At 47.2% G+C, this 18,243-nt stretch overlaps 2 protein-coding genes across 2 annotated transcripts; both read right to left on the bottom strand.

Moving 5' to 3' along the window:
* Nucleotides 1-106: 106 nt before the first annotated feature.
* Nucleotides 107-1,065, bottom strand: Iqcf5 (IQ motif containing F5). Its single transcript, XM_051140384.1, has 2 exons — nt 1,062-1,065; nt 107-549 (listed from the first exon to the last, which is right to left on the bottom strand). Exons 1-2 carry the CDS (start codon nt 1,063-1,065, stop codon nt 107-109), a joined length of 447 nt encoding a protein of 148 aa, XP_050996341.1.
* An 11,983-nt stretch (nt 1,066-13,048) lies between these two features.
* On the bottom strand, nt 13,049-18,152 carry Iqcf1 (IQ motif containing F1). The gene is made up of 4 exons (XM_051140383.1): nt 18,104-18,152; nt 17,542-17,639; nt 14,559-14,660; nt 13,049-13,489 (listed from the first exon to the last, which is right to left on the bottom strand). Exons 1-4 carry the CDS (start codon nt 18,150-18,152, stop codon nt 13,049-13,051), a joined length of 690 nt encoding a protein of 229 aa, XP_050996340.1.
* Between the last annotated feature and the right edge of the window lie 91 nt (nt 18,153-18,243).

Raw genomic sequence — 18,243 nt, 5'->3', positions numbered from 1 at the left:
CAAAGCTGATTCGCTAGGCACCTGTGTGAATAGAGCCATGCTGCCTCTAATAGTGTCTTGGAAATGCTTCTGATAGAGAGTGGAGAACACGGTTTGGCAGACCTGATCACTCTTTTATTGGTAGGGTTATGCACTGCTGCACCTTGCAAGCCTGTGAGCCCAGGGAAATTTCAAGTTCAATATTCAGTTTGTTTTCTTTGATTTCGTAGTCGCCCTGGATAAAGCCACGAGTGTGACAACTGTGCCAACGCCAGTAAACCTGGATGATGCGAACAGCATTGAGCAGACGACAGTATCGTTGGCGAACGCGCCACATTCGGAACCAGGACTGTAACTTGACAGCTGCCCATGTGTTTTGAGCATACAACTCCAGAGCCGCCCGCCGTCTCTCCTCCTGCATCGTCGCCAGTATCTTTCTCCACCAGGACTGAATGATCCACGCGTTGAGAGCGGCATGCAGCAGCGAGCGGCGCAGCACTGTGCCGCGCCACCATGCTTGGATGAGCACAGCTGCAGATGTTTTTTTCATGGTGGTAGTCTGTTCTGGGCCTTGCAAAAGAGAACAGATCGCTTAGGACGCTTAGGAAGCTCCGGGTGTGCCAGACAGGAACCCTGCAGGGCCACGGCTAGGTTGGCCTGCCTCTGGTACATGCAGGTTAATTTGGCATGGATACATCAACCGGACCTCTGAGTTATCTGGACATTTGCCTGTCGGTAAAATGGGAGCCCATCTGGCCTAGCTACCTCACCCAGTTTTCCATAAGCCTGTATGGTCAGTCTAGAAATAAAACACTTTTTGTTTCTTTTTGTTTGGTTCATTATTTTTGAAGACAGGGTTTCTCTGTGTAGCCTTGGCTGTCCTGGACTGGCTTTGTAGACCAGGCTAATCTCGAACTCACAGAGATCCTCCTGCCTCTGCTTCCCAGAGTGCTGGGATTACAGGTGTGTGCCACCACGCCCTCCCGGCTAAGTCAAATGCTTTTAAGACTCACTTGTGCAGGACCACCTCCCTGGGATCCAGAACCTTCTGTTCAACTACCTACCAGAGAACTGTCACCCACCCATGTTATCAACAGCTTAAACTTTAGTTAGCACATACAGCATTGCAAACATACACAGGTGCACATACACAGGTGCACATACACAACACATAACATATTTAGAATGCTTCTTTGTTTTCTTTAATGATCTGAAACTCACTATGTAGCCCTGGCTAGCTTCAAACTTGTAGCAATTTGTCTGCCTCAGCTTCCAGAGCATTTGGATTACTTTTATCTTAGTGATAATAATTTTAAAAACTCAGGCTGGTCATGGTGGCGCGTGCCTCAGGAGGCAGAGGCAGGTGGATCTCTGTGAGTTTGAGGCCAGCCTGGTCTACAAAGAGAGTCTAGGACAGTCAAGTTTCTGTGTAACAGAGAAACCCTGTCACAAAAAAAAAAAAATAATAAATAAATAAAAATATTAAACTCTTTTTGTGCTTAGAAGGAAAATAAGGGAAAAGGTAAAAATGTTTTCCCTGGTACTAAATCAACTCCATTTCTGGCCTTTCTTGTTTGTTTGTTTGTTTGTTTGTTTGTTTGTAACAGGGTCTCACTGTGTAACTCTGGCTGTCCAGTTCAGGCTGGCCTTGAACTCATAGAAATCCTCCTGATTCTGCCTCCCCAAGCACTGGATTAAAGCTGTGGACCACCACACCCAGTTATTTCTGGCCTTTGGTACAACACAAGACATGGAGGGGGAAATTCTTTCCTTCGGTAACTAGGAGACATTTACCATACCCTATCGAGTGTGTCCAAACTTTTGGCGCTGTCATCTACAAAGTTCACACGAGGAAAAAAAAAAAAAAAAACACACCCACATGACCACATGATTGAGTTACAGAACAAGATCAGTCACACACATAAATCTCACAGCATTTTAAGGAAGGTTACAATTTCATATCGGGCCGCGTTCTTGGCTATGCTTATCCATGTGCTGCCTGAGGGCCGTGGGCTGGACGCACTGGCTAGGTGAACCTCTTAGAAAACACTCAACACTCTACAGACTACGAATTACCCATAGTTAGGGGCTAGATGTTCCCATCACCCTCCGGTCTGCACTCCTCTAGCTCCAATTCAGCATAGTGAGTACATAGGAGAGTGATGATGTCATAAGGGCACCTATGGCATAAGTACCACGAGGCCTTCCGACAACCAGTGTTCTCAGCCCCTCCCTGTGTGATGTCATTGGCTATGAAGGGAGGAGCCACTACACCCCGTCTACAAGTCTCCATAACACACTTCTTTACACACTCAAGTCCTTGGGGGCTGCAAGGGCTGGAGAAGGAGCGAGACTCAGGCTTCTAAGCTCCTCAGCTCATCTAGGGTTTGGGGTAACCCTCCCTTGGGAGCTGCAGTGCCTCTCCAGAGAAGGCTTCCTCTCAGGCTATGTGGTTCCTGGGCTCCCATGTCTCAGGGTGCCACTAGGACTCTGCCCCACTCCAGAGCTGTGTGGTTCCTGGGCTTCCGAGTCCCATGACACCCTTTCATCTGAGTACCAGGAAGACCAACAACAGCCACAGTATGTTTTCATGCCTTCAGGAAGCTGCTTTGTGGCTGGAGAGATGGCTCGGCGGTTAAGAGCCCTGGGTGCTTCTCCAGGGGACCTGGGTCCAATCCCCGGCACTCATGTGCTGCCTCACAACCCTTTCCTGGCTTCCGTGATCACTACACACATGTTGTGCACAGACGTACATGCAGGCAAATACATGTCACATAAAATAATTTTTTTTTTTTTTGGTTTTTCGAGATAAGGTTTCTCTGTGATAGCTTTGGCTGTCCTAGACTCACTTTGTAGACCAACCAGGCTGGCCTCGAACTCACAGTGATCCACCTGCCTCTGCCTCCCAAGTGCTGGGATTAAAGGCGTGTGCCACCACGCCCAGCGTAATTTTTAAAAATTAATAATGCCTTTGGGCTGGAAATAGAGTTCAGCTATTAAAGTGCTGGCTGTGTGATTCCCTAGAACCTGCATAACGTGACTGGGCTCAGAAGCTCATGTTTGTAATCCCAGGGCTGCTGAGGTAGAAGAGACCAAAAAATGCCTGGGCTTTCTTACCAGACAGCCTAGCCCATTATGTGAGCGACAGGCCAACGAGAGACCTTGTATCAAAATAAGAAAAGTGAGGCCGGGCGGTGGTGGCATATGCCTTTAATCCTAGGCACTTGGGAGGCAGAGGCAGGCAGATCTCCGTGAGTTCGAGTCTATCCTGGACTACAGAGTGAGTTTCAGGACAGCCAGAGCTGTCTCAAAAAACCAAAAATGAAACAAAAAACAATAAACAAAAAAGTGGGCATCAGTTAAGGAATCACACCACCCGGGGTTGTCCTCCAAGACCTCCGCAGGCACAAAATATATGTGCACACACGTGTGCCTGCATATGACCATGCACTTGTGCATGTACACACACACACACACACACACACACACACACACCAAAAAAATGTCTTCTTTGGCTGGGTATGGGGCACATACCTGTAATCCCAGCTCTTCTGATGGGAGGTAGGAAGAAGCGGCAGTTCCTGGTCTCCTCAGCCAGGCTGAACTATATGGAACCTTGTGTCCAAAAAGGTCTTGTCCTAGAGGGCATCTCTTCCTGGTTGAGGTATCTGCCGATAAGAGAGAGAGGTGGTGGTCTAGACCCTTGCCTCTGGGAGGTCTTGTTCTCTGGTTGTACTTTCAGGCCATGACCACTGCACCTGGGCAGCAAGGTCCCTTCCAGTAGATCACCTCCTGAGGTTAAAGACTCATTATCTCTGCTGGCATGGTGGCGTTCTTTCATTACTTGTACCTCTTGATAAGATGGAGGTTGATGTTTCCGGATCATAGCATGGCTTTAAGTTTGATGGAATTCTTGCTCTCGACTCTAATATGCACTTGTCCTCCCTAGACTCTGGAGTTTTCTATCAGACAGAGCTTGAAATTGCAGGGATTTTTTTTTTTAACAGAAGATTAAAGTCCACAGTGGAGGGGCTGGTGAGATGGCTCAGAGGTTAAGATCACTGGCTGCTCTTCCAAAGGTCCTGAGTTCAATTCCCAGCAACAACATGGAGGCTCACAACCACCCATAATGAAATCTGGTGCCCTCTTCTGGCATGCAGATATATATGTAGATAGACCATTCATATACATAAAAAAAAAATAAAACCTAAAATAAATAAATAATAAAAACATTATTAAAAAAACATAAAAACAAAGGGACTGGAAAGATGGCTCAGAGGTTAAGAGCACTGTCTGTTCTTCCCAAGGCCCTGAGTTCAATTCCCAGCAACCACATGGTGGCTCATAATCATCTATAATGAGATCTAGTGCCCTTTTCTGGACTGCTGGCTCACATGCAGGGAGAATATAAATAATAAATAATAGATCTTTTTTTAAAAACAGATATTTTTTAAAAAACCAAGCCAAGAAGAAAAGATAGCCATACTTATAAAATAATGACAAAACATTACACAATAGCACTGGAGTTGTGCTAAAAGAATTCATCATCAAGCCAGGCATGGTGGCTCACGCCTTTAATCCCAGCACTCAGAATGCAGCAGCAGGTGGATCTCTGTGAGTTCAAGGTCAGCCTGGTCTACAAACTGACAGCCAGGATTACAAGAGAAGCTCTGTCGAAGGAAGAGGAGGAGGAAGAGGAGGAGGAGAATGAAGAATGAACAATCTCTGAGCCAGATTTGAGAGTGCCATTAGAAAGGGATTAAAGAAAGGGTTTTTGTTTGTTTTGTTTTGTTTTGTTTTTTTCAAGACAGGGTTCCTCTGTGTAACAGCCCTAGCTGTCCTGGAACTCACTTTGTAGACCAAGCTGGCCTCGAACCCACAGAGATCTGCCTGCCTCTACCTCCCCAGTGTTAGGATTAAAGGCTTGCACCACCATGCCCAGCAAGGGAAGGATTTTCAAGGGGAAAACCACAAGAAAACCTTCAGTACCTACACAAGCAAGCAAAAACTGATCTGTTATACCAAGTTTAGGTGTTAAGACAACTCAACGCAATCTCTGGGTATTTGAATGGTCATATAACAGGTAGGTAGTCACAACTGTACGTTTTTGGGTTGGGGAGGGTCACTGAATCAGGGTTACTGGGAACTTACCTTCCAGGGACTCGAGTCAGACAAGTGACTAGCGGCTACTAAGATGGATACCTGGCATAAAATGGAGTTTCTTTGGCCATCACTGTATATCGGTGTGAAAGTTTGTGTTGTCAACATGACAGAATCTAGAATCACCTCGGAGATGGGTCTCTGGCTGCCATCTTAATTTAGGGCAGGACCATTCTCTAGGCGAGGGAGTCCCCGCCTATGCTAAGGAGTCAGAGGAACTGAAAAGCAGCTCGCCTTAATCCATTACTTCTTGATTTTTAGACGCAATGGGACCTGCTGCCTTGACTTCCTCGCAGTGATGCACTGTGCCTTGAACTGGGAGCCAGAATAGCCTGCAGGCAAGAATAGGGCATCAGATCTCATTATAGATGGTTGTGAGCCACCATGTGAATGCTGGGAATTGAACTCAGGACCTCTAGAAGAGCAGTCAGTGCTCTTAACCTCTGAGCCATCTCTCCAGCCCCTCAAATAACCTCTTTCATCCTTAAAGGGCTTTATGCAAGAGATTTTATCACAGTCACAAAAAAAAAAAAAAAAAAAAAAAAAGAAAGAAAAAGAAAAAGAAACTAAGATAAAGGGTTGGAGGGATGGTTCTGTGTTTACAAGAGCTGGCTGCTCTTCCAGAGAGGAGATGGCTTCAATTCCCAGCACCCACATGGTGACTCACAACCATCTGTAACTCCAATCTATGTGACTCCAACACCCTCTTCTGGCCTCCAAGGGTACCGGATGCACGTCATATACAGACACACAGGTTGGAAATACTCAATGTCATATCTCTTCACAGAAGAACCTTTCAAAAACTAAAATGTGAAAATGAGACTGCAAAGAAAATGAATTTCCATACTGGTTCATTTGCTAACCAAACAAGGAACGCCGTCACCAGGAGTGAGCTTAATTAAGTCAGTTTGATTGCCACAGCTGAACAAATGTGTCCAGGAAAAAAAAAAAAAAGGCATTATTAGCCTTTCAGTAAAAAATAGCTGCTCGGAGAATTGAAGACATGAGGGGAAAACATCAATAGTCAATTTTGAAATAAGGAGCATGTTTTCAAGTGGTTTTCCTTTGGCTCTTAATGAGTTGACAGACATACCAACACAGCGCAGCTGTTGTCACTGTCAGGGCAAACACCAGCTTTGAAGTGATTGCGAGTGAGTCTCTATAAATAGCACGTGCGAAACAAACATATGTGAGAATAGCTGTTGAAGTAGTCAAGGGGAAAAAATTCAACACCACTTGACATGGACTCTTCCTAGAAGTGATAAGCCCCATAGCAATGAAAATAGGAGTGGGACAAAATGGGAGGGAGGGGGGACAAGCTTAAGAAATGAAAGCCCCGGGCTGACACTTGAGGACAGAATGCTTGCCTTAGCCTGTGCAAGGCCCTGGGGATTTGATCTCAGCACCACAAACAAACAAACGTGTGCAGTGCTTAAAGCCTCCGGCTTATCACTGTGTCCATATCCATTAACAGAAATACTATAGACATTCGTGGAATCTTCCGTGCTGCATGCCACTAGGAAACTACTTGGCATCATCGATTTAGCCATCATTAATTCCACAGCTGCCCTGCCCAACCACCCCAGGGTTCCATGGCTTAGCAGTGGGAATATTTGACTGAACCAAGATTCAAATTTTCTGAATGAGAAAAAAAATCCATCTGTAGCTACTAGTACCCAACACTGAAGAGAAGCCTATGTTCTGGTACCTTCACGTTTCTTTTCCTTTTTTTTTTTTTTTTTTTTTTTTAGAGTTTTTGGTGTTTTAGAATTTTTTAAAATTAGCGTGAGGGAAGAGGCTGGGGAGATAGCTCAAGAGTTTAAAAAAAAAAAAAAAGGCACTGGCTGCTCTTACAGACCCTAGCACCCACATGGCAGCTCACAACTGGCTGTAATTGCAGGGCGTCTGACGCCTTCTTCCGACTTCCACGGGCATTACATGAATGTGGTGCACAGGCATACAACAGGCAAAACATCCAGATGCATAAATAAATAAATCTTTTTTTTTTTTTTTTTTTTTTTTTGGTTTTTCGAGACAGGGTCTCTCTGTGTAGCCTTGGCCATCCTGGACTCACTTTGTGGACCAGGCTGGCCTCGAACTCACAGCGATCCACCTGCCTCTGCCTCCCGAGTGCTGGGATTAAAGGTGTGCGCCACCACGCCCGGCTGCATAAATCTTATTTTTAAAATTATAAAAATATATAAGATTAGTATGCAAAGTAATAGGCTTCCTTTGGCATTTTCATACATACTTTGTTCTTGTGGGGAGATGTGGGGTGTGTGTGTTTGTGTGTGTGTGTGTGCGTGTGCACGCAGGGGCACATGTGTGTGCACCAGATGTACACGCATGTATAGAAGCTGTAGGTCAACTTTAGGTCTAACTCCTCAGAAGCCGTCTTTCTTCAGTGTGTTGTTGCTATTTAATTGGATTTTCATTGTTGTCTTGTTTTGGGGGAAGCAGGATTATTTTGGATTTTGCGGTTTTGTTTTGTTTTTTATTTATTGATTTTGTGTATAAAGGTGTTTTGTCTGCCTGTACAACTGGACACCAGAAGGCGGCATCAGATCCCATAGGACTACAGTTATAGACAGTTGTGAGCCACGGTGTGGGTGCCAGGACAGAATTTCACTGTATAGTCCTGGCTGGCCTGGAACTCAGAGATCCACCTACCTCTACCTCCAAAGTGCTGGGATCAAAGGTGTGCACCCCTCTGCCTAAATCTCCCCCATTGTGTGTGTGCGCGCACGTGAGTGCATACCTGTGTGTGTGTGTGTGTGTGTGTGTGTGTGTGTGTGAGTGTGTGTGTGTGCAGTCAGCTCTCTCCTTCCACTTTGTTGAGATAGGGTCCCTCTGTTTCTACCATGCTGCATGCTCTAGGCTGCCTGACCCATGAGCTTCTAGGACATTCTCCTGTCTCTGCCTCCCATCTCCTGGTAGGAGTACTGGGACTACATATGCACACCTCTGCATTTGGCTTTTCTACACTAATTCTGGGGGTGGAACTCAGGTTGTTAAGACAATCACTTTTACCTGCTGAGCCATGCCTTTTTTTTTTTTTTTTTTTCTGTCTTTAGATTCTCGTTGGCCTGGAGCTCTCTGATTCAGCTAGGCTAACAGGCTATCCAGCCCCAGTGCTGGAGTAACAAGCCTGGGTCACCACTCCTGGCTTTTGGCTTTTCGAGACAGAGTTTCTCTTATAGTCCTGGCCTCCCTTTGTAGACCAGGCTGGCCTCGAACTCACAGACCTCTACCTACCTCTGCTTCTTGAGCACTGGAATTAAAGGTAGGCACCACCATGCCCGCCTGAATCCTGGCTTTTTAAAAAGATTTATTTATTATTTATATATGCCTGCATGTATGCCTTCACTATAGATGGTTGTGAGCCACCATGTGGTTGCTGGGAATTGAACTCAGGACCTTTGGAAGAGCAGCCAGTGCTCTTAACCTCTGAGCCATCTCTCCAGCCCCCTCACTCCTGGCTTTTTAATGGGCGCTAGGGATTGGATTCAAGTCTTCATGACATTGGAGCTTATAAGCACTCTTTCAACTGGGCCCCAATCCTGTTCTTGGTTTTCTTGGTGGGAGGGGGCTCATTTGTTTTTGTTTTTTGAGACAGGGCCTGGGTAGCCCAGGCTGCTCTCAGACTCACTAAGTATCTGAGACTGCCCTTGAATCCCTCATTTTCCTGCCTCCACCTCCCAAGTACATGGCTATTGGCGTGCACCACACCAGGTCTTTGCTCTTGTTAATTTGCCTTCACCACCCCAGTCCCCCTGCCCCCTCCAGCTGGTCCCACTTCCTGTAGACATCTTCTGGTTTCAGTCACACATATTCTATTCACCTCTTCTTCTTCCTTTTAAAGACGTTTTTCTCTGGGGCTGGAAAAAAAAATGGCTCAGTGGTTAAGATCACTGACTTATTCTTCCAAAGGACCAGGTTGGATCCCAAACAGCCTCATGGCAGCTCACAACCACCTGCTTCTTCAGTTCTAGAAGATCCAATGTCTTCCTCTGGCCTCTGTGGGCACCAGGCACAGGCCCACAGGCAGGCAACCTTCCCATACACATAAAACAAAATAATAACAAAGATCTTTTTCTCTCCCCACATCTTTGTGTTTCTTGATGAATTAAACCCAAAACTTAAAAGCAAACCCATGGGGGCCTAAAGAGATGGCTAAGTGGTTAAAAGCACTGGCTGGTCTTCCAGAGGGCCCCAGGTTCAATTCCCGGCACCCACATGGCAGCTCACAACTCCAGTTATAGGGTATCTGGCACCCTCATCCAGACATGCATCCGATAATGTGCATAAAAATCATCTTTTTTTGTTGTTTTGGTTTTTCGAGACAAGGTTTCCCTGTGTAGCCCTGGCTGTCCTAGACTCGCTTTGTAGACCAGGCTGGCCTCGAACTCCCAGCGATCCGCCTGGCTCTGCCTCCTGAGTGCTGGGATTAAAGGCGTGCACCACCACGGCCCAGCCAAAATAAATAATCTTTAAGGGGGAAGAAAAAGCAAAAGCAAAAAGAAAAAGCAAAACTCTGGAAAATCAGCCAGTGCTCTTAACCGCTGAGCCATCTCTCCAGCCCCAAGATAATATTCTTGAAAGAATTTTTTTTATAAGTCTGCTTGGGTCCAGAGAGGTGTCTCAGTAGTTAGGAACACTTGGTGCTCTTCCAAAGAACCCACATCAGACAGCGCACAACTGCCTGTCACTCTAGCTCCAAGGATCTGACTTCCTCTTCTTTGCAGTCACCTGCATACACATGGTCATATACACACAAGAGAAAGCATTGCTAATCCCATACCAGAAACAGGATAGTCGAGAGAGACTTAAGGAAACCTTAAAGCTGAACGTGGTGGCACACGCCTTTAATCCCAGCAGTCGGGAGGCAGAGGGAGGTGGATCTCTGTGAGTTCCAGGTCAGCCTGGTCTACAGAGCAAGTTTTGGGGCATCCAAGGCTACACAGAGAAACCCTGTGTCAGTGGGAAGGTGGGGGAGATTTAGCCCAGAGTCCCCTTGCTCCCCACTGCCTCCAGCAACCTCCTGTGTTGGTGTCATGTGAGACTGCACTCCTGTTTTATAGCAATCTACATATAGAGAAATCTTGTTTGGTTGTGACAATAAATCTTAGTCACAGCTGTTCATTGATGCTTATTGTATCATGATCATGTTCAGAGTTAACTCCCCAGAAATACTTTCAGAGATTGCCTGGGGAGAAAGTAAAATGCTTCCTTGCACAAGGATCGATCTGAGATTTATTCTTGAGGCCTGCCTGGTCTACAGAACTGTCCAGGACAGCCAAGGTTAACACAAAGGAACCCTGTATCGAAAAACCAAAAAAACAAAAACAAAAGTGGGGCGAGTGGGGAGGGTTAGGGAAGGACTAAGTTCAAGGTTGTCTTAGTTTCTGTTGCTGTAACAAAACATGACCAAGAAGCAAGTCGGGGAGGAAAGGGTTTATTCCATTTACATTTCCACAGCACCAAAGGAAGTCAGGAGTGAAGCAGGGCAGGATGCTGGAGGCAGGAGCTGAGGCAGGGGCCATGGAGGGATGCTGCTTACTGCCTTGTTTCCCATGGCTTGCTCAGCCTGTTTTCCTGCAGAACCCAGGACCGCCAGCCCAGGGATGGCACTGCCCACCATGGGCTGGGCCCTTCCTCGTTGATCACTAATAGAGAAAACGCCTTACAGCTGGATCCCATGGAGGCATTTCCTCAATTGATGCTCCTTCCTCTATCTATGACTGTAGCTCATGTCAAGTTGACGCACAAAGCCAACCAGTACAAAGGTCATCTTTAGATACACGGCTACTCTTTTCGGGGGAGGGGTTCGAGACAGGATCTGTGTAGCCATGGCTGTCCTGGACTCACTTTGTAGACCAGGCTGGCCTCAAACTCACAGCGATCCACCTGCCTCTGCCTCCTGAGTGCTGGGATTAAAGGTGGCTAGCCTTAAGATGAGCTAAATGAGCACCCTTGCCCCCACAGCCAAAAAAAAAAAAAAGTGCTTTGCACTTTGTTCTACTTGAGTGGCATTTGGGGGTCATTCAGTGCTCCTTGATCTCTTTCAGAGCACCGGGTCACTCCACACTCTTCCCTCATCCCACATTGCTGTTGAGAGCACCCATGCCAATCTGATACACGGTCGCTGGATAGGTAACCTGTTTATCTCTTTATGACTTTGTTGCTGTGACTGGTGTGGAGCACCATCTGTCTCCATCTTTTTTGGGCCAGTGAGTTCCGTTAGGAATCTTGTCCATGCTACTCTCCATCCTTCCTCACCTTTCCCCCTGGGACTCAGCTATGCCTGGAACTTCTGCACTGGTCCATCTCTGCCTTTTGTTTTGGGAAGGGAGGTGTTGTTTTTGTAATCTTTGCATTTCTCTGCCCTTTTGCTTCCACATCAAATGTTTGACTCATGAGCCTGCACTTGGTGTGTCCTCTCTGCTTTTCCCATCAGTTAATGGCCTATCATGTTCCTTTCTAATGGCTCTTTGATGGTGGTTGTCTCATGCCTAACGCAACCTCTTCCCTCCACTGAGGATATTAATTTCACTCTTTATATTTCCCTTTCACTCACTCTGTGTGTGTGTGTGAGAGAGAATGTGCATGTATATGTATATGTGTGTGTAACTGTCTGGATGTGTGTGTATATGTGTGTGTAACTGTCTGGATGTGTGTGTATATGTGTGTGTAACTGTCTGGATGTGTGTGTATATGTGTGTGTAACTGTCTGGATGTGTGTGTATATGTGTGTGTAACTGTCTGGATGTGTGTGTATATGTGTGTGTAACTGTCTGGATGTGTGTGTATATGTGTGTGTAACTGTCTGGATGTGTGTGTATATGTGTGTGTAACTGTCTGGATGTGTGTGTATATGTGTGTGTAACTGTCTGGATGTGTGTGTATATGTGTGTGTATCTGTCTGGATGTGTGTGTATATGTGTGTGTATCTGTCTGGATGTGTGTGTATACATGTGTGTCTGTGTGTGAGTGTCTGTGTGTGTGTCTGTATGTGTGTCTGTGTGTCTGTGTGTATGTCTGTATGTGTGTGTGTCTGTATATGTGTGGCTGTGTGTGTGTCTGTTGTGTGTTTCTGTGTGTGTGCCTATGTGTGTTTGTCTGTGTGTATCTGTCGGTATGTCTGTATGTCTGTGTGCATGTGTCTGCCTCTGTGTGTCTATGTGTGTTTCTATGTGTGTGTGTCTGCACCTGTGTGTGTGTGCATCTGTGTGTGTGTGTACATACATGTGTCTATGTGTGTTTGTGTGTGTGTGTGTGTGTGTGTGTGTGTGTATGTATGACAGCATGTCACAGGAAGAGACATTCAGAGAGTCTATAATTCCCCGAATCATCCCTTGCAGAGGAAAACAAAGACTTCCTCAGCTCCTGGGTCTGTATCATCTGAGTCCGGACACTTACAGCTGCAGAGCCCCCTCCATTGGCCAAATGTGGAGAAAGCTGAACCTGGTCTCCTCTGGGGCTCAAGGGAGAAGTGGGAATAAGAATCTGGTGGGGCTGGGAGGGGTGGCACTCATCTTTAATCCCAGTACTTGGGAAGCAGAGGCAGGTGGATCTTTGAATTTGAAGCCAACCTGGTCTACACAGTGAGTTCCAGGACAGCCAGACCTACCCAGAGAAACACTGTCTTGAAAAACCAAAACCAAAACCAACCAACCAACCAAACAAACAAACAAAAAAAAAACGAATTTGGTGGGACTCCCTTGACAGCTTCCAGTTTGAGTGACAAGTTAGACTCAGAAGCCGAAGATCAGGATGATAGCCAGTCCAGCAAGGAGACAAAACCCCCAGGGTTGCTACTTCCTCGGAGCTAGTATACAAAAAACGCTAAGTATCTCCCATCATGCCCTCCTGAAACTTGTCAAACAGAGAAACTGCGCGTAGTACCGCCTCACTGCTTTAACGGTAAGGGAATACACTCAGACACTATACAAGGCCCAGAGCCCAGCAAGATCTCCAGCTCAAGATGCAGCTGTCTGGCCGTAATTCGGTATCGGCCCTTGATGACACCGCCTGAAGTGCAAGCATGGCCCCTCCAGTGAGTCTGAATGACTCGGACAGCGTTAAGCACCTGGCAGTATCGCCTGCGGATTCGCCACATGCGGATCCAGGACTGCAACCTGACCACTGCCCACTGCTGCTCTTGGAAGGTACCCAGGAGCGACTGCCGCCTCTTCTCCAGAATCTTTGGCAGTATCAGCCGCCACCAGCATTGGATGATCCAGGCCCTGAGGGCTGCGTGCAGCAGCGCCCGACGTACCAGTGTGCCGCGCCACCAAGCTTGGATCTTTACAGCTGGGGTCTTTTCGGCGGTTTCCTGGTTTTTGGGGAACTTGCAAGAAAAAAGAGGGGACACTCAGTGAATTTTCTCATCCACTTCCGCACAAGGAGGTGCTGAGAAAGGCCCTGATTTCGTATCTATAACTGCCCCTCCCTCTTTTCCCCGTGAAATTCATAGCCTCGGTCAGGATACTGACTGGAAGCAGAATATTGGGTTAAGCGTCCTGCCACTGTCACGTTCTGGCTTTGGGCCACTGGCAGCTCACTTTGTTCCTTGAGTCTCGGTCCTGGCATTCCAGCTTCCCCCACCTACCAGGTTAACAGGCTGAGAGCAAAACCTGTGACCCATATCCATAGGAAACAGTTATGTCCTGGCTGAGCCTGCCCAGCTTCCCTGGACCAGGTCCCTTCCCCGTTAGAACTTCCGGAGAAACTGGTGCCCTTTGTTCACTTGTCCCTCTCTTCCTTGACTCGACCCACCTTCAACCTTCTGACCCTCCTCTTGCTGAATCCTCGGGTTGAGTTTTCTCCAACTCATGTAGTCCAATCTCTCATCTTCTTGTTCCTATTCCCTCTACCTTTCTCTTCCCACCCTGTCCCCATCCTGTGTGCGTGCACACACGGGCTCGGGGGTGGGGTAGGTGAGGCGGGGTGGATGGGGATCGGGGTTAAAGACAAGGTCTATGTAACTTCTTTCCTAGTGCCTCAGCCTCCCAAGTGCCGGGATTATTGGTGTGCACCATAGGGCCTGGTTTGTCTTCCTCATGGCTTTCACACGTCTCATCTTAGCTGGCAGGCAGACAAGTGTGCAGAAGCGCACACACACACACACACACACACACACACACACACACAGCTCTAAGCAAATGTCCCTACATCTTAGTTATTACATTCCACAAACACGTTCCCAGACTCGGCCCTAGTCCTTTGGTCTGAGCAGTCATAGTCTTCCCAATTTCACACCGACATTAAAACTGCTTTCCCTTTCTGAACCAGAGTCTTAGCCTGGAAGTGAAATGGGACAGAAAGGAACTAAGGGCAAACCATCTGCTCCCGCTCTGAGCTCTGTACCATGCAAACAGCAAGGGCCAGAGACGCCGAGGCCAAGCTGCCTTGCCCACCTTTGCCTTCGTTTCTGAGGCTAGACCAACCAGCTGCTGCTCCTCCTCAGGAACACTGTCAGTAGATGCATTCAAGTCTTCAGGCTTTGGCTGCTGCTCACCCTGTAGTCAGCAATTACGGAAGTCAGAGGTGCCACCTCTCCCTCACTGTTCCCCACACATCCCTGACTTCTAGAGCTTCCCAGACTTTTTATTTTCTAGTTATTTTCGAAACAGGGTTTCTCTGTGTAGCCCTGGATGTCCTGAACTCACTCTGTAGACCAGGCTGGCCTCAAACTCAGATCCACCTGCCTCTGCCTCCTGTGTGCTGTGATTAAAGGTGTATACTATCCCCGCCTGGCTGTTTCTCAGACTCTTGAGCTATCAGAGGGTCCCCTCGTTGTGAGACATCTATGGGGACACACATTACAAGCATAATATGTCTGCCTTCTCTTGCTTACCATGGTTCACACATGAACTGGGTGTAGATGGTTCAAATCCCCTCAGGTCTCTGCTGCTCCAGTGTTGGCTGAACAGAGAGCAAAGGAGGGTGTCCCATGATGTCACAAGGGCAGCTGTGACTCAGGCAGCAGTTGAATCCCTTCCAAGGAAAAGGGAGTGTTGTTCTTTCTTCTTTCTTTTTCCTTCTTCTTCTTTCCTTTTCTTCTTCTTTCTTTTTCCTCCTTCCTCCTCCTTCTGCCATAAATGCCCATTCAGGGTGGTATGGCCATAGACTGCTTATACCTTCAAATACTATATAAGTTTTGGGGTTTTTTTTTTGTTTTTTTTTTTTTTACTATATAAGTATTAAAAAGTGTGAGTCAAGTCAGACGTGGTGGCTCATGCTTGTAATTCCAGTGCTCAGGAGGCTGAGGCTTTGGGGTCAAAGCCAGCCTGAGCTAGTCTCAAAAAATAAAAATGAAACTGTCTCAAAATACAAAAACAAAACAAAACAAAACAAAAAAACCCCACGTTATCTACAGAAATGTATCTGTAAGTAAAGAAACTGCAGCTCACCGTGACTGAATTTATGCAAACTAACAACAATATACATATCTGAACAGGAATGCCTGGCAGGTGAAAGGCATTTACACAAACTGTCAGCCATGCCAGAGGCAGGGGATGGCTGGCCTGACCCAGCCACTCAGGGCCCAGGACACCCCAAGAACCAGCCTGGGCTTCATCCCAGTTCTGGGTTCATTGTCTTCTTTCTTCTTCTGTCCTTAAAGACAGCAGGGACGCACCCAGACAGGTAAAAGGCAGCTGCTCCACAGGGGGAGGCCCCTTCTGCTGGTCTTCCCATCACCCAAAGAGACCCATCTTGATAGCGTAGGGCCCCGAGTCCGTTCAGAGTCATGTCCCAGGGGTCACTGGGCAGTGCTTTCAGAATGTATATGGTTAGTACAGGAGACTAAGGGACTACCCTGAAGAGTAGGGGGTCATGTGAGGCGCGAAGTGTCAGTGTGACGTGAATGAGGTGAGGGAGATGTGGGGGCAGGTTGTAGGTGCAAAGTCAAAGATGCACTCGCCTCAGTTGTTTTTACCTCCTTTCTCTCTCACAAATGGGGGGCGGGGCTATTGCAGGGTTTACACGAGAATTTCTGAGTGCCATAATATTGCTCACACATATGCTGCTGCCACCTGCCATAAGCACCTCACCAGAGGTCATCTGACATTGGCAATAAGCTGTACTAACACAGTGGAGGAAAAATTTTATGTTCTAGGGAAACACTGAGATCCCGATCAAGACAACTACATGGTGGTGGTGGTTCTAGGGTGGAGTAAGTTTTTTTGTTTTTCGAGACAGGGTTTCTGTGCAACCCTGGTTGTCCTGGACTCACTTTGTAGACCAGGCTGGCCTCGAACTCAGAGATCCGCCTGCCTCTGCCTCTCAAGTGCTGGGATTAAAGGCGTGCACCACTACTGCTCGGCTATAATCTTTCTTTTAAAGATTTTATTTATTTTATATATGAACGCTCTATCTGCATGTACACCTGCATGCCAGAAGAGGGCATTAGATTCCTGTATAGATAGTTGTGAGCCACCACGTGGTTGCTGGGAATTGAACTTAGGACCCCTGGAAGGCCAGACAATGCTCTTATCCATACACTGAGCCATCTCTCCAGCTCCCTCTAGAGTGGAATAATTACCTAGTGTTATTCAGATACTTGAGTGTCATTCTGGGTGAGAATGTGAGGAAAACAAGAAATAAGAGACATTTGAGAGTTTATAATTCTGAAGAAAAACTATTAATTTTTTTATGTACATTGGTGTTCTGCCCTCTTGTGTGTGAGACCTCCTGAGTTACAGACAGTTGTGAGCTGAGACCATGTGGGTGCTGGGAATTGAACTCAGGTCCTGGAAGGGCAGCCAATACTCTTAACTGCTGAGGCATCTCTCCAGCCCCAAAAAACTATTAAAAACAAAAACAAACCCAACTTTTAAAGAGCCAGGCAGCGGTGGCACTCAGGAGACAGAGGCAGGCAGATCTCTGTTTGTGGCCAGCCTGGTCTACAAAGTGAGTTCCAGGACAACCAAGGTTGTTATACAGAGAAACCCTGTTTTGAACCACCACCACCCCTCAAAACAACAACAAAACCAAAACATTTTTTAAGGAGCTGGAGATATGGCTCAGCTATGAAAACAGAAGACCTGTTCTTGCAGAGACCTGAGTTTGGATCCCAAGGCCCACAGTGGGCAATTCATTACAGCCCAAAGGACCGTTGTCCTCAGCTGACCTCCAAGGGCACTCCACTCCCATGACTTCCAGACATACAGGCTTACACAGAAATAAAAATAATAACATACACAGATTTTCAAAACGTCTTTAAGAACGAGCCCAACTTTTACTTCTGAGAACATGGGGCAATGAATTGAATAGCCTCTGCTCTCCCAAGCCTAGGACTCGGTGCTTCGTTTTCAGAAACTGTTGCTGAAGCTCCGGGTCACTTTGAAGCCTGCACCTTCGCAGGTTGACTTTAGGAACAAAAGCATGTCCTCTGACGACTGGCCATAGAGAATTCTCGCGGCTGTGTTCGTGGGCGTTGGTGAAGGTGCCCACACTGACGAAGGCAGCCACACAGCTCTGCAGGACTGGGAGGACTGGGAGACCAGGTGGCATTAATCACAGTGCTAAAGAGGCCACAGAGAGAAAAGTGTCTTCTCCACTAGCCAATGTAGGTGCCTCGGTGCCTAGCTACGCGCTATGTTCCGTGGAATCGCCTGAGTACTTACCGGTCCTCTAAGAATCATCCAGTCTAGATTTGAAAGCCTCAAAAGAAAGACAGGAACCATCTACACAACCTCCGTATAGAAGGAAGAGCATAGACACACTTTTCTTTGAAAGGGGAATTCTTCATACTCTACCAAACTTACAGACTGGGAAGGAAAAGCCAGTTGTCGCCAAGTTTGGGGTGGGGAGAGGCACAGGCTGGAAATTAAGCAGAGGTCTGGCTTCTCCCTCCCTTCCCAGGACACCGGGGCTTGTGCAGTGAGTCCAGACAAAACACCATTTCAGTCACCCACCCTGGGGTAAGAGCAATGTGGAGAAGGTGCTTCTCCTGCACCGATGAGCCCGACTCCAAGACCTTCATTTCCGGGGTCCAGAGAGCCCATGGGGAGCCATTCCCGCCCCCACATTTCCTCTGTCACAACTCATGCTCAACCCCAAATGGCATGGACACACAGAGGCTAAGCGCTCACAACC

The sequence above is a fragment of the Acomys russatus genome, chromosome 32 (assembly GCF_903995435.1).
Source record: "Acomys russatus chromosome 32, mAcoRus1.1, whole genome shotgun sequence".
Classification (NCBI taxonomy): domain Eukaryota; kingdom Metazoa; phylum Chordata; class Mammalia; order Rodentia; family Muridae; genus Acomys; species Acomys russatus.
This window is presented reverse-complemented; position numbering and strand designations above follow the sequence as displayed.